This window comes from Mastigoproctus giganteus, chromosome 7 (assembly GCF_048544385.1).
Source record: "Mastigoproctus giganteus isolate SK-2022 chromosome 7, ASM4854438v1, whole genome shotgun sequence".
In the NCBI taxonomy this organism is placed as follows: domain Eukaryota; kingdom Metazoa; phylum Arthropoda; class Arachnida; order Uropygi; family Thelyphonidae; genus Mastigoproctus; species Mastigoproctus giganteus.
The window spans coordinates 132,364,438-132,381,302 of NC_143581.1; the positions used below are offsets into that span (position 1 = coordinate 132,364,438).

The 16,865-nt window shown below is 35.4% G+C and overlaps 1 protein-coding gene across 1 annotated transcript in view; it reads left to right on the forward strand.

Annotated features, from left to right (window-relative positions):
• Positions 1-16,865, forward strand: part of LOC150083207 (tRNA (34-2'-O)-methyltransferase regulator WDR6) — a 760,490-nt gene that overhangs the window by 430,871 nt on the left and 312,754 nt on the right. The window contains exon 15 of the mRNA XM_090378434.1: positions 8,225-8,299. Within this exon, the coding sequence (XP_090234560.1) occupies positions 8,225-8,299 (75 nt within the window). The remainder of the gene's footprint in view (positions 1-8,224; positions 8,300-16,865) is intronic.

The following is a 16,865-nucleotide window of genomic DNA, read 5'->3' on the forward strand; positions in this document are numbered from 1 at the left end:
AAACTTAAAATTCCAATTAAAATCATGAATTTAATTGATCTAAATTGATTTAATTTAATTGATGAATTTAATCATGAAAAATGTGTCGATTTTGGGTTGAACTTTGGCCCTCTTCCAAATAAACTAAAAGGGGTATTAATTTTAAATCCCTCCACAGTTTTAATTACCACCCAACAATAAAGACAACCGATCCTTCGCCGCTTTGAAACCTGGCATGTTTTTTTATTCTTTCAATATAAAACTTCTTTTAGGCATTTGTTTCCACAAAAGTCCTGCTTCATCTATGTTAAAAACTTGTTGAGAAGTACAGTTTAACACATAATATCACTCTTCAATAATTTTAACAAGTTCTTTTTTGAAAGTTTCGGCTCCTTCTGCACTTGCGGCTTCTCCCTGGATTTTAAATCTATTCAACCAGCCCTTACTAGTTTTAAATGGTTCCACATTTTTTTTTTTTTTTTAGGTGAATTTTCTTCAGATCAACATATTGGCTAATCTCTTTCTCTTTTTTTTTTTTTTTTTTTAATAATATTTAACTTAACTGAATTCTGCATTGGATATTACCTTCAATAAAATTAGTATTTCCATTTCAATCCTAATAGCCAGCCTTGTCCTAGTTGCTTGCAGTGGAACAGCTGTCTTTCCCGCTGCTAAAATTAATTCTTTATTTTTTTATAATTGTTTTTACAGTTAAACTTGCAAGTCCTAAATTATGGCACACATCCGCTTGTCTTTGACCGGCATCGATTCTCTTCAAAACGTCTAATTTAAATTTCAAATTCAGTAGCATTTTTCTTACATTTATAGTCTTCGTACTGCGACCAGACGTTGTTGCTTTTTCATTCTTATTGGCCATTATTAACTCTTCGAAAATATAACTGCATTGGTTGCATTAATTATGATACAATGTTCAAGTAATCTGTCCATTACGCACAATGTCTAATACTATACTGAGTGATGACTAGACTTCGGATAAATGCATATAACGCAAATATTACAAGCAATACACTTGATCATTTTTTAAAATGTTGACTCAAAACTACATAAGAAATCACTGTACTGCAATTAAATTAGCGCGTGAAAGAATTTCATTGAGCATGGGAATATTTCTCAAGTTGGCGTGGGAAACTTTTTAACCATATTTTTATATTCATTTTCAAGCTATCGACTCCATCAAATGAAACGATTTCATTAAATATGCCAAAAATGCAATCTGTAAGAGAGCGTTATAGTGATCTGTGACAGCGTTATAGTCAGATACGGATTATAATATAAGAACAGCGTTATGGCGAATCAGCGTAAAGCGAACCGCGTTATAATGGGGGCCTGCTGTACTGTACTCAGTGGTGTGCTATAGTGGGCTCACATGGGCTCGTGAGAGCCCATTGTTATTTTTTTTTTTTTTTGACAATTTGCAAGCCCATTGTTGAGACAATCATTTATTTTACAAATGAAATCCTGAATGCAATCATTGAGTATCCTGAGCCGAAACTACTGTGGGGTGAACTGGGCCTCATTCCCAGCATTTTAATGGCGCAATCGATCTGTTATGTATTTTAAAATTGCTCCATATTTGATTTAATTACAGTACTTAATTTCCATGTAATAAATGGATTAGGAGAGAACGGTGTATGCATTGTTCTCACCTCTGCCCTTTAGGCAATTTAGGTAATTAGAAAGTGTGAATTAAGGGTGGAAGGGATTACCGTTTCACAGTGTTAGTGGTGTCCATAAAACCTATGCAGTCATATATTGAGAAGTCGCTGGTCAATATGCTTTCCATAGCCAATCAGAGGATTAAGAAAATTCTCGAGACAGATTTACTCCGACAAATAGGCATATATTTTTCGGAGAAGTGAGTAAGTCTTGCCTTCCAGTAAATTTCTCCTGTCTATGTTTACATGGTCACAGTAGCTGAATATCTGTGTGATTTTGACATTTTGCACTGTATTCAAAGAACTGTATGCACTGTATACAGGCAATAATTAAAAAAAAAAAAAACTGTATCACCAATCTCCAAAAAACAAGCGCGAATTCAGGATGATTGCCTGACCAATTTGATTGGATACTATGATGCAGTCACAAAAGAACTGGATGCAGGGAATAACTTTGATATTATATATTTGGATCTTAGAAAGGCGTTTGATACTGTTGCACATGGAAGACTGCTGCACAAATTGGAGCAGTCTGGCATTGGAGGCAAATTGCTGCTATAGATAAAGAGATGGTTTAGGGGTAAAAGACAAAGAGTGGTAATCAATGGACACTGCTCATCGTGGACTAATGTTATTAGTAGAGTTCCTCAGGGTTCAGTGTTGGGTCCATTGTTGTTTTCTGTATTTATAAATGATATTAATGATGGTATATCAAGCTTAATGTCCAAGTTTGCAGACGATACAAAGGTTAGCAGGGTTGTTAAGGACACTACTGACTATGCTGCTGCAACAGGATCTGGAAAGGTTGAGCAGATGGGCTGAGAGGTGGCAAATGAAGTTTAACATTGATAAATGTAAAGTACTTCATATGGGAAACAATAACCCCAGAGCAACGTATCAACTCTGTGGTACTACACTGACAGTGGTAGAGAATGAAAAGGACCTGGGGATAATTGTGCAGGCAGATATGAAGTTCTCTGAGCAGTGCAGACAGGCTGCAAGAGTAGCTCATGGTGTCAATGATAAAAAACTATATGAATGATACTATGATTTTTAGTGTTTTCCACCAACCATGGAATAAAACGAAAGACGAAAAAACCCAAATTTTTTAAAATATTTAATATTTACAATAAATTATTTACAAACAAAATATTACTGATAGTAATTTTAAAATAAAACAACTGTGATATACAGGATAATAATAAAATGCCGAATTTAAAATGCAATAAAATATACTAGGTTAAAAGCGCTAAAATACTAACTGAAGCTTTCAAAGGCTTCTGCCTTCTTTCTCAACAGTGAGAAAGAAGGCAGAAGCCTTTGAAAGCTTCAGTTAGTATTTTAGCGCTTTTAACCTAGTATATTTTATTGCATTTTAAATTCGGCATTTTATTATTATCCTGTATATCACAGTTGTTTTATTTTAAAATTACTATCAGTAATATTTTGTTTGTAAATAATTTATTGTAAATATTAAATATTTTAAAAAATTTGGGTTTTTTCGTCTTTCGTTTTATTCCATGGTTGGTGGAAAACACTAAAAATCATAGTATGAGTATACCCAACCCCAGAGGCCTATTTAAAGAACTATATGAATGATATACAGGAATTTTTGTATCAGGGATAAGGAGGTGATTATTCCCTTGTATAAGGCAATGGCCAGGTCACACCTTGAGTACTGTATATAGGTTTGGAGGCCTCATTTCAAGAAAGACGTAGAGCTGCTAGAATGAGTACAGAGAAGGGCAAAAAGATAAGTGAAGGGAACAAAGGGTTGCTCTTATGAAAAAAGGCTTAAGTTTTGCAAATTAGTGTCTGGAGACTAGGCACCAGCGAGGTGATCTGATAGAGGTGTATAAAGCCTTGAATGGTTTGAGCATGCTCAATGCCGATGGGATTCTTTTTCTTGCTCAGAATAATCACCTGAGAGGGCATAAATTCAAATTGAGGAAAGACAGATGTAGGATAGATTGTGCGGAAATTTGCCTTTAGCCAGCAGGTAGTTGGTTGGTGGAACAGACTTCCATCCCTTGTTGTGGAAGTTGATAGCCTAAATAAATTTAAGGCTCAGCTGGACAGGTATTTCGAACAGAGGGGTGAAATGGGAGTGTTTTTTTCTTTTTTTTTTCTGGTTGATGGTGCATAAGCTTGCTTTCTTGCATCGTATGCCTCTACTAATGTTAATGCTAACTAGTGAGAGTAGCAATGTATTGGGGGGGGGGGGGGTTGAGGTAACTAAGATATTATATGAACTTTATGAAGATGAAATGTTGGCAGATTTTGAAACTTTGTCGAGCCTTTCACTGTGTAGAAATTGTTCTAAAATATAATGGCATACAGGCAATAATAAAAAAAAAAAAAAAACTGTATCACCAATCTCCAAAAAACTAGTGCGAATTAAGGATGATTGCTAAAGAGTTGGTGCGAGAGTACATGTGAACAGGGGAAGTTTTATGGCTCCAGCAAATAGAGAAGTTTTTGCTTTTTTATTGACTTAAATTGGCATATTAATTTATTTTTTAGAGTTGCTTTATATTCCTAGTAACAATACTTTAGTTTAAATTGAATTTAGATAGAGATTTTGTAGGTTATTACTTAGTATCGGTAAGGGTATCAAATCGAAGTGTGGACAGGTTTTGCAGCTGCGGCGAACGAAGAGTTTTTAATTATACTTAGCCGCTTTATTGACTTAATTGTTAGATTAAATTATTTTATATAAGTAGCTTATAGACCTAGTCAAGCTCCATGGTTTATTTTGAATTTAGATAGTGCGATTTGGAAAGTAAATAATACCTCCTCACCATAAATTAACCATTCATAACTTGCCACCATTGTTATATGATACATCGTGTGCTAGCATAAGGTTTAACAGAACACTAGATAGCAAGTATAATATTATCAATTAATCAGTAAAATTTATTAATCTTATTAAATGTCATTGTCAATTGACTTGTACTTTTTTAACTAAATAAATATAGCGACCTAGTTATCACAAACTTAACATCATAAATTAATACATATAAGTTGACAGGGGATAAGAAAGTCATGTAATGTAACTCGGAGATAATATTCAATACCGAAATACATATATATAATGTTATAACTGCATTGGGATATAGGTTTAGGGTTATATTTTGTATTGGAATTTTATTGAACTTGAATAGAAATTATGACTCAGACCAGAGCAGCAAAGCAAAAGGCTCAAACGAGTGGAAGTGCTGTGGCTCAGGGGAGAACTGAGGAGGGGGGGGTTGTTCTCTGAATCACAGTCTATTGAAATGCACTGCTTGTTTGATGTTTGTGGAACAATCAGGAATGAGACATGATATTGCCAAGGGGAATGTCTTTGTGTCTGCACGATGTAAGGAGTGCGAGGAAATCAAGCGCCAACTCGGCATTGTTATGGGCTTATATGAGAGCTTGAAGGACAGGGTAGATGCCCTTGAAGGATTTAAATTGAGGGGCCCATCAAGCTCTGAGCTGCCCACATCAATGCCAGAGCTTACACTTGAACATCACGCAACACAGCGGCAAATCCCAAGGCAGAATGCGCTGGTCCCAAAGGAACTAGTTGTTGTAGGTGACTCTATTGTCAGGGAAACAGGGAACATATTGTGCAAAAAGGATAGATGGAACAGGACCAGGCTATGTCCATCAGTGGCAAAAGTTGATGATGTTGTAGGGTAGATATCATCCTTCAAGGGCACAAAGGTTGATATTGTTGTACACGTTGGCACTAATATTAAGTGTAGGAGACCGGCAGAATTACTTAACAAGTACAAGTCAATGCTGACAAAAAGCCTTGAGTTAGGGCTGAATTTGAAAGTGTCTGCAATTCTGCCCAGACACGATAGGAGGGAGTATATCATGAGAGCCTTGTCGATCAATTCGGCCCTAGAGAGATTGTGCAAGGCTCAAGGGGTAGAATTTTTCTCAGCCTGGTTTGTGCTTGTTAACAGGAAAAACTGCTTCTACAGGGATGGGATATGCTTAAATAGAAAGGTGCAAGAATATTTGCTGATGTTATCGAGGCAGATTTATGTGGGTCGGAAAACTGCTAGCTTGGGGGGGAGGACATGGACTAATAGGTTAACAGAAGCTGCTGGCAGTGCTAAAAGTGATTCTTGCACTACTTCTATTGTAAAGCAAGGCAATGGGAATTTCAAAGACAGCTGAAAATCATAGTGGAACAAGTAAATACATGGGCTGTGTTAGGGTAACTAAGAGTAGAAACAGGTGCATGTATACTTTCATGTACACCAATGCTAGGAGTATAATTAATAAATTTGTTGAGCTTCAAGTGCTATTCAAGACATCAAAGGAAGATATTGTTGGGATATCAGAGACATGGTGTCACACAGACATAAGCAGTGCAGAACTGGAATTTGGGGAGTACAATGTGTACAGAAAGGATAGACAGGACAGGAAGGTAGGAGGGGTTATGCTGTTAGTTAAGAAACACATAAAATCTAAGGAAGTGCATCCAATTGATGTTGGAGGACAAGGCCATGTTTAGTCTTTTTGGTGTGACATAAGCACTGGGAAAGTAAAAATGAGAGTGTGTGTTATAGGCCTAATGAATCTGATGAGTATAATGAAAAATTGTGCAGAGAAATAGAGTGGGCCAGTAAATTAGTGTGTCTTATAATGGGGGATTTTTTTTCCTGATGCTGGATAAGCTTGCTTTCTTGCTTTGTATGCCAATGCTAATGCTAGCTGATCCGGAAGCCTTCTAAAGAGTTACCAATAGGTAACTAACTAGCCACCGGCCTGTGAACACTGTTGTAGAGCTGTACTCTCGAAATATAATCAAGATTGGATCTCGCCATGATGTTCATCATAACCTCCAAAGTCATCAGTCATAATGCACGATGGAAGAGATGGGGAAGAAAGAGTTGACTGGAATTTAACTCTGGAGACTAAACACGGGTTCCACCACTTCAAGCCTCCAATAAGCAAAGTGGTGGTATTGCACCAGTTTATGAGAGGCATCTTACACCTAGATGTATGTTATGAAGATCCATTTTTTGATATAATTTTAAAAAAAAAGAGAATCCAAAGAGCCGCACCCAGCTGAAGCTGGTGGGGGGGGGGATTTTTTTAAGAAATGGAATAGAGTGGGAAGGTGTTTTATTAAAAATATATGTTTTGAAATATTATTTTTTAATATTGAAAAAAAAAAAATGTAACAGACATCCAGTTAGGTACGAATTAATGTGACTTTTGCTGCTGAACTTCTTGAGCGAGTATCTCAACATCAGGCGAGTTTGCCATAATTTTCATATTTAAACATTCTGAGAGACTTGCATTGTTCAGACGGTTTTTTTTTTATTTATTTTTAATATAGTTAATGTTCAAAAATATTGCCTGCAGAAATACGTCAAACAAAAAATTGAGAGAAGTCCAAAAGCAAATATTTTCAAATTTATATACTTGCCCGGTATCTACTCCAGGCATTGAACAAAATTTGGTCTTGCTTTTTCAACCCCTCTATCGCCGTCCATTTGTGTAGAATTGGAAGGGAAGCCTTTTGCCTTTATAAATCCTCAATTTCAGTTTTAAGGCATTTTAGTCTTGCACTCCACATGTCCTTGATTTTTAAGTCCTCTAACTCCATTTTAAATTATGCTTCATGTGGTCTAAAAGTTAGAGCCGTAGTTACATATTGAAAGAGCTGCATGTGGCTCGCATGCCACAGGTTGTGACCCCTGGTCTAGTAGCTTTTATAAGCAAACTGTTACAAAGTTGGGATTGCTATTTCCATAGGTGTCATTTTCAGTGATTTTCTTTTAGTGCATTTTTTTGCATTATTCTCTATCCTATGGTAGCAACAAATATTGCAATATGAGTTATGACTAGAATTTACATCTAGTATTGTAATGAATCATAGAACTAAATAGAATTAATAGGAAGACAGGAGAGAAATTTCGATTACTTATGACACTATGCAGTTTCATAAAACTTCAATAAATCAAGTACTGATAATTATTTTTTTAAAAATAATTGCGTGTTAATAATCTTCTCATCCTTTGTTACTTGGAAAAAACCATAAAACTAGACTGTAGTAAATGGGAAGAATGGAAGTGAAATTGCAAGTACTTCTGATTTTTTTTTGTATACCTTCAATAGATTCATTAAGTAATGGTATATTTTTTAAAAAATTAAGAAATTTTGCAAAGATAATCTCCTTATTCTTTGTGGAAGGAATCATAAATTTTATGGTTACTTCCACAGAGTCCCAACTACTGAAAACATAACTGGAAGAGTAGTAAGTGAGGTAAAAGCTTAATTTTACAGAAACATACTCTTTCTTAAACATTTAGCAAATTTATTAAATAATGAAAATTAAAAGAAATAATACTTTAAGCAGTTATCAAAAGTAACCTATAAATGGGATAATCTAGGTAAACTGGAGTTTACTCTCATGTAATTTTTTTAATTTTCTTAAAGCTTCTATATATAGTTTTCTAAGTGTATTTTCAGTTCTAAGTAATGTAAGCATAAAAAAGTTTCAGGAAGAAATTGCTTCCTTGAATAAATGGTTGTTTAAAAGGTGTCTTTCTTTACAGACTCCAAGTTACTTAGAATGGATTGGAAGGTTAATATTTATCAGTGAAAATCCAACGTTATTAGGATTTTATATGGTAAGCAACAACATTATATTTTGCATTTGCTTTTTGCTTTTTATAATATGTACTGTAGACCTGCTATAACGTGGAATGACTTATAACTCGGTCAAAGGTTTGTCCCCAATTCCATTAACCCTTCTTTTTCACGTACTTCAAATTTGATCAATTCTCTACAATTGCTGATTTTTTACAGGCCTCATGGAGCAATTAGCACTATTCTATATGTAAACATGATGTTCTGTGAATAAACTTTATAATACCACTTTTAATTTCTTTTGTTGTTTCAGTCATCTTAATGCTTCACCTTTGTATTATGAGAGCATCCTTCTTTGACTGAAGGGAAGTCCCCCATCAACTGGAGATGTGCAAATGTATCTCCAATTCATAAGGGGGGGGGGGGTCAAAAGGTGACAAGTAATTACAGACCTGTTAGTTTAATTTCTGTTCATTGCAGGATCATCTAGACAAGACTGCAATAATAATTCAGAAACAGCATGGGTTTGTTAAGGGAAAAGCTTGTCTGACTAATTTGATTGGATACTATGATGTGGTTACAAAAGAACTGGATGTAAAAAATAATTTTGATATCATATACTTCAATTTCAGGAAAGCTTTTGATACCGTTGCACCTCGAAAACTACTGTACAAATTGGACCAGTATGGTATTAAGGGCAAGTTGCTACAATGAAAGGGTGGTTGAGTGGGAGATAACAGAGTGGTAATCAGTGGATGCTGTTCTTTATGGACTAATGTTATTAGTGGAGTCCTCCAGGATTCAGTGTTGAGCCCGCTGTTGTTTTTTATATTTATCAATAATAGTAAGTAAGTAATATTGATGAAGGTATATCAGGCTTAATGTCCAAGTATGGAGATGATACAAAGGTTGGCGGGGTTGTTAATGACAGTAATGTTAATGACAGATCCTGCTGCAGTGTGCTACTGCATCAGGATCTAGAAAATTTTCGCAGATGTGCTGAGAATTGGCAACTGAATTTTAACATTGACAAATGCAAAGTACTGCATATGGGCAGAAGTTACCCCAAAGAAATGTACCAACTGTGTTGTACTACATTTAGGGTGGTAGAAAATGAAAAAGACCTGGGAGTAATTGTGCAGCCAGATATGAAGTTTTCTGAGCAATGCAGACAGGCTGCCTGAGCAAATCATGGGGTATTTTCAATGATATACAGTAACTTTGCTTGTAGAGAAAAGGATGTGACTATCCATTTGTATAAGGATTAAATAAATAATTGTCAGGCCACACCTTGAGGGTTTGGAGGCCTCATTTCAAGAAGGATGTAGAGTTTCTTGAGCAAGTACAGAGAAAGGCAACAAGATTGGTGAGGGGAACAAAGGGGTCCTCTTACCAAGAAAGGCTTAAGTTCTGCAAATGGCAGCAGCTGGAGATTAGGCACCCAGCTTCAGTCCCTTCCCATTTTCAACTGTTTTCAGTCCGCTGGGTTGAAAATTACCATAGTGAAATTAACTGATTATTTCTGTAATTTCTATTCTATCTTCAAAAGTGAAACTCTCCATATATATATATATATATATATAAACAAAAAAATTTTTTTTTTATGTCCCAGCTTTAAAATTCAGAAAAATCTATTAATTAACATGCAAACAGCAAAAAATGTACGTTCTAATATGCATTTTCTAATTATTCTTGAGCCTGACAATCAATCGGTGACCTTGTTTATAGAACACATCACTCAATTTGTTTGAATTTCCCGTGTGTGTGTGTGTGTGTGTGTGTGTGTGTGTGTTGCACCACTGGCTAAAGTAAATTAAGTTACAAGGAAGGCCCTATCACTCGCAGGCATGATAGAGGAAAGAAAGAAAAAAAAAAAAAAAACCACACAACTGTTTCTTGGCATAAGAAACATAACCAAAAGAATTCCAATAAATTGTTTTTGAAAAACGAAAAGATTGTACTTCCGTTCTTCAAAGTGTATTGCATCTACTAACACACAAAATCAAGGAAATTCATCTGTTAGAAGCTGGGAAAATTGGTGTAAAACTGATAACCTAATATGTGCATTTGATGAAAGAAATGTTTTCTTTATTGCAATTGTTTTTAGGGAACAATATCATTACAACACGTTTTCTGGGGTGTATATTTGATCTACTAATGAAATTTCCAGAAAGTATTTCTATTGATAACTGCGTTATAAACTTCGAAAACTGGTGTCGAAGCAACTTTGCAAAATCAAACATTCGTAAAATCAAACAATAGCACTGGCATAACCAGGATTTTTTGTCCATATCTAAACTTTCAGCTAAATCTTGTTCTCTCGAGACTAGTGCTAAATTATCCAATCTGTCTTGGGACATTGTACTATGAAGATAATTTTTAATTATTTCTAATTTGGAAAATGATGTTTCCCTGGTAGCTATGCTCACTGGCAATATAAGAATTGTTCTTAGTGCAAACAATACGTTTGGAAAAGTGGTGCATAAATTATTTTCAAAAATATACTCTAATACTTCTCTTACTCTCAAATCTGGTTTTAAAATATTTTTAAGTACTTTCAATTTGTCGGTCATGTCAATGGCATTGATATCCTTTTCGCTCTTGATATCATCGGTTAATTTATTTTGCAAATCTTTACAGCATTTTAGAATTTCTTGAATGGTTACATGCTTTAAATTATGTAGGTCATATAAAAAATTGAAATCATCACTATGTGTTCTTAATAAATCAAACCTGTCTTTAAAGAGAATTTATTGTTGTGTCTAGTATTGAAAAATAAAAATTAATTTCAAAATTTAACTGTGCATCGTTTATGCCTTCATCTGGATTTTCATAATCAAATGATTCAAATTGAATTTTATTTTTACGTCAACATATAAGAGAGACATCACGAAATTTAGTTTCTGTTTCCAATATTTTGGCTAACTGTTTTGATTCATTTAAAAACTCTAAAAATCCACTATCAGATCATTGTAAATAATTAGATAAATTATTTAATTGATCAAGCCAAGAATTTATATTCAATTTTGGATTTTGCATTGTTTTACTTACTGCATTCACATTATTTAATATTTCATACCAAATTAGTATTGAACCTATAAATTTAAATGATTTTAATTCGAGGCTAAACATTTTGACTGGTGTCATGATTTAACATCTTTATTCTTACCTTCCATTACTTCTAGAAGGGCATCATAAATTTCACGAATTTCTTGTCTTAATGGCCTTATTGCATCTATACGACTTTCCCATCCTGTATCGCTTACTGGTTTTAATTTTGAAACGTTTTTTCAAAACATCCCAATGTTGCATGGATGAAGAAAAAATATAAACAATTCTTGAACTGAGTTAAAAAATTCTACTGTTTCAAAATGAATTTTGGCAGCATCATTAACCACCAAGTTGAGACTATGTGCAGCACAGGGTACAAAAAAAGCATGGGGGTTGATATTTAAGATTTTTCTTTGCAAACCATTGTTTGCCCATCATGTTAGCTCCATTGTCATAACCTTCCCCGTGCATATCATTAATATCAAGCCCTAATTCATTAAACTTGCATTAAAATAAATGCACTTAACCCTTCTCCCGTTGAATTTGTTATAGGGGAAAAACCTAAAAAGTGTTCTCTTATACCTACTTTTTTGTTAACTTCATTTAAATTTACAAATCTAATTATAATATACCTCTGTAAACGATACTCACTATAATGTAACTGACAAAAGTTTTTAGTTGGTGGCGACTAGGTATGAACGAGTAATTCCCCTAAATTTGATCCAGTTGTCTTATCGAATGCATTCCTATCGTTACATGAGATAATACTGTATAATGGGCTCTCAACAACTACTAATGTATGAATGAAGAATCAAAAAAGTTACAGGTTCACTATCTAATCATTTTTAAAAAGGTTATTATGACAAGAATTTTTTTATTTGTATTTTCTTTATTCAAATTATGCTTAGATTCTACATCATTTTGGCTGCCCTTGGATTTGGCTGCCTGTGTTCATTGCACAGTCGAACACAGGGTTGGTTCAGTCCTAGTCACCAGAGTTGTTAACTATTGAAAAACAGCCCATTCAGTGAAAGACTCTTCAAAAAATTATTTGGTGATATGAAAGCAGAACACTTCAGTACTGTTGAAATTAGTTGTTATGTTGATGTTCTCTTTCTCTCTCATGCCAAAGTGCTTAACATAGTATATGATCTGAAAGCAGAAATTTCCACGTTTCTGAGTGGTGTTGGGCCTGGTGATAATGATGATGATGATATATTTTGCGGTGAAGACTTTATAGGTCAGAAGCTGGCCTATTTATTAGCCATTTTTGGAAACCTGAGTAATTTTTGACAAATCACTGCATAGTCATAAAGCAACTAATGAAGAATGATAGCTAGTGCATTCATGAAATAGTTCAAATTATAGAAAAGAAACATGCAACATAATTTGACGTGTTTCCTACTTCTCATTGATATTGTCTTAGATATGAACCAGAAGTTAGAAAAAATAAATAAATAAAAAAAACTCCATCAACCACTTAAGTGATTTTACAGAAACTGAGTAACCTTTATGATTCTGAGAGCATCGTTAAATTCAGTGGATGACCAAAGCTGAGTCATTGACTGAAGCTGAATGAATGTATCCTTAATTCATACCTGAGGATCAAAGGGTAACATTACAAGGGTAATTACAAGCCTGTTACGCTGACTTCTGTTCCAGGAAAAATAATGGAGAAACTGGTTAAGGAAGTAATGCAGGACCATCTAGAGAGAAATGTGGTAATAGCATGGATTTATTAAGGAACAGTCTTATCTATCTGATTGGATAATATGATAGCATAGTAGTAGTGGCAAGTAATTAAGAAAGCAAGCTTATAAGCATCAGCCAAAAGGAAAAAAAAAAACCCACCACTTCTCACATCCATACTATAGGGATATGTCTTTGTACTGTACTATATATATATAATTATTTAATTAATTTATATATATATATATATTTTTTTTTCACCTACTGTTATTTTATTTAGGTAATTATATGTTACCCTTGGGCCTCTGACTGCATATACAAGTTCAGGGATTTTGGGTTAGCTAGAATAGAGTGAGTCAAACTGACATATACACACACATATAATTGCAACATTTTTTAATATAAAGGTACAAACTTAAGTACATATATTATTGTAATTAATAATAAGGGTTATTATTTTTACTTGTACTGGACAATTAATTTTACAACTAATTGTCCAGTACAAGTAAACCCCACAGGGATTCACAGTTACCAAAGTTTATACTAAATTTCATCTACTACGAGGAATAATTACAGTTCTCAGTAGTTTTAAAGACATCAGTTGGGTGTTCTCCTTCCGTTGTACAGGTTAATCACGTCATTCACAGATAGGAATACAGAGTGCCTTATTTTGTCATTCTGTGAGCTTCTTGGTTTTAGGATGATTTTCCATTCGGGTTCTGATTTTTGGGATTCCTTTGTTCTGTACTTCCTCTTCCCACTTTTTACCATAAGATCGAAATCCTGTGTTAACGGAGTATCTGGTTTTCGTCATCTTTCGCGTATCCTACCTTCACTTATTCAGACTTCACTCAAAATTTCCTCCTTGCCTATACTACTCCTATTCGAGTTAAACTTTTCTGATCTATAACCCTTTAGACGTATTCCCCGGTACACTACTACCACTTTTCTCTTAACATTGCCACTACACTTCCTCCAAAAAAAACTCACCGCCCAACTCACTCACTAAACTGCCAACTTACTCACTCTTTCCCGCAAACAAATACTTATATACTCCATTTGGTTCTAAAGTCCCCCCCCTTATTTTAATATAATCCCCGATTGACGTTCTAAGCTCCTTCAGAACATTTCTCCATGGCTCGGTCCTTTTCGAGGAATTCTGACCTGACCCTCTGTAAGTTGAAGTTCACCATCCTTCTGAGAAGTTGGCTTCGCCTTTAAGTACATTCCTAGACCATTAATAACCTGATCCTATTTTAATCAATTGTTGGCATGTTTAATTAAATGTTTACTGAATCAGTCTAAGTTGTAAGAAGAAATAATATTCCAATGTTAAATATATATTTTATTTTTATTTTTTTTTTACTAGTAAGCCAAAGCTTACAGTACCCTCCAAGAATTTGTCTAGTTCTTCCTTGAATTTCTTTATACCATCCAGTTCCACAACAACAACAACAAATGGAAGCCTGTTCCAACAATAATTGTAGCAGGGTGCTTAATGATTTTGTAATAACTGAGAGCAAAGTGGAGGAGAAATTGTTGAAGTTAAACATAAGAAAGGCACCTAGGGTGGATGGGATCTATCCAGTTATATTAAAGGAGGTGGCAAAGGAAGTAAGCAAACCCTTAGCCATAATTATGCAAGCATCCTTGGACTCAGGGGAGGTCCCCACGGACTCCATTTGTGCAAATGTATCCCCAATTCACAAGGGGGGGGGGGATCGAAGGGTGACACGAGTAATTATAGACCAGTTAGTTTAACTTCTGTTCCGGGTAAAATAATGGAGTCACTGGTTAAAGATGCATTGCAGGATCATCTAGACAAGACTGCAGCAATAATTCAGACACAGCATGGGTTTGTTAACGGAAAGTCTTGTCTGACAAATTTGATAGGATATTATAATGTGGTTACAAAGGAACTGGATGCAAAAAATAATTTTGATATCATATATTTGGATTTCAGGAAAGCTTTTGACACTGTTGTGCACAGAAGACTATTGTACAAATTGGAGCAGAATGGTATTAAGGGTAAATTGCTACAGTGGATAAAAGGATGGTTGAGTGGGAGAAGACAGAGGGTGGTAATAAATGGGCGCTGCTCTTTGTGGACTAATGTTATTAGTGGAGTCCCACACGGTTCGGTGTTGGGTCCACTGTTGTTTTGTATATTTATCAATGATATTGATGAAGGTATATCAGGCTTAGTGTCGAAGTTTGCAGATGATACAAAGGTTGGTAGGGTTGTTAATGACAGTAATGGCAGTGTGCTACTGGAACAGGATCTAGATAATTTGGGCAGATGGGCTGAGAAGTGGCAACTGAAGTTTAACCTTGACAAATGCAAAGTACTGCATATGGGTAGAAGTAACCCCAGAGAAACGTACCAACTGTGTGGTACTACACTTAAGGTGGTAGAAAATGAAAAAGACCTGGGAGTAATTGTGCAATCAGATATGAAGTTTTCTGAGCAATGCAGACAGGCTGCCTGGGCAGGTCATGGGATTTTGTCAATGATATATAGGAATTTTGCTAGCAGGGAAAAGGAGGTGATTGTCCCTCTGTATAAGGCAATGGTCAGGCCATGCCTTGAGTACTGCATACAGGTCTGGAGGCCTCATTTTAGGAAGGATGTAGATTTGCTTGAGCCTGTACAGAGAAGGGCAACAAGGTTGGTGAGGGGAATAAAAGGATCCTCTTACCAAGAGAGGCTTAAGTTCTGCAAATTGCAGTGGCTGGAAACTAGGCACCTGCGCAGTGATCTGATTGAGGTGTATAAGGCCTTGATTGGGTTGACCACGCTGAATTCTGATGGGATCCTTCCACTTCAGATTACGAACCTAAAGGGGCATAAATTCAAATTAAGAAAAGACAGATGTAGAATAGATATGCGGAAATTTGCCTTTAGCCAGCGGGTGGTTAATTGCTGGAACAAACTTCCATCTGTCATTGTGGAAGTTGTTAGATTAAATAAATTTAAGGAGGAACTGAACAGGCATTTGGAGGGAATGGTGTGTTTTTTTTTTTTTTGTTTTTTTTTCTGGCTGATGCTGCATAAGTTCATACACTTGCTTTCTTGCATCACATGCCACTACTACTACTAATCAAACCTCTAGCTGAAAGCAAACTTCAGCACATCTATCCTGCAACCATCCTTCCTCAACTTGAATTTATGCAACCCTTGTGTGTAATCTCTTTAAGAGGAAGAATGCAATTAATATTTAGCTTACTCAATCCAGTCAAGACTCTAAACACTTCAGTCAGAACTCCCTGCAGGTATCTGTCTCAAGATGCTGCAATTTCCAGAAGCCTTTCTAGGTTAGCATTAGCATTAGCAAAGGCACATGATGCAAGAAAGCAAGCTTATTTAGCATTAGCCAAAAAAAAAAAAAAAAAAAACCTTATTTCACCCATCACTCGCACCAAATGTTTGTCAAGTTCTATGGAAATCTGTTCCACCAATCAACTACCCGCTTGCTAAAGGCAAACTTCTGTACATCTATCCAACAACTGTCTTTCCTCAATTTGAATTTACCCTCTCAGGTGATTATTCTGAGCAAGAGAAAGAATCCCATCAGCATTGAGCATGCTCAAACCATTTAAGGCTTTATACACCTCAATCAGATCACCTCACAGGTGCCTAGTCTCCAGACACTGTAATTTGCAAAACTTAAGCCTTTCTTTGTAAGAGCAACCCTTTGTTCCATTCACTAATCTTGTTGCCCTTCTCTGTACTCGTTCCAACAGCTCTACATCCTTCTTAAAATGAGGCCTCCAGACCTGTATACAGTACTCAAGGTGTGGCCTGACCATTGCCTTATACAAGGGGATAATCACCTCCTTATCCCTGCTAGAAAAATTCCTGTATAT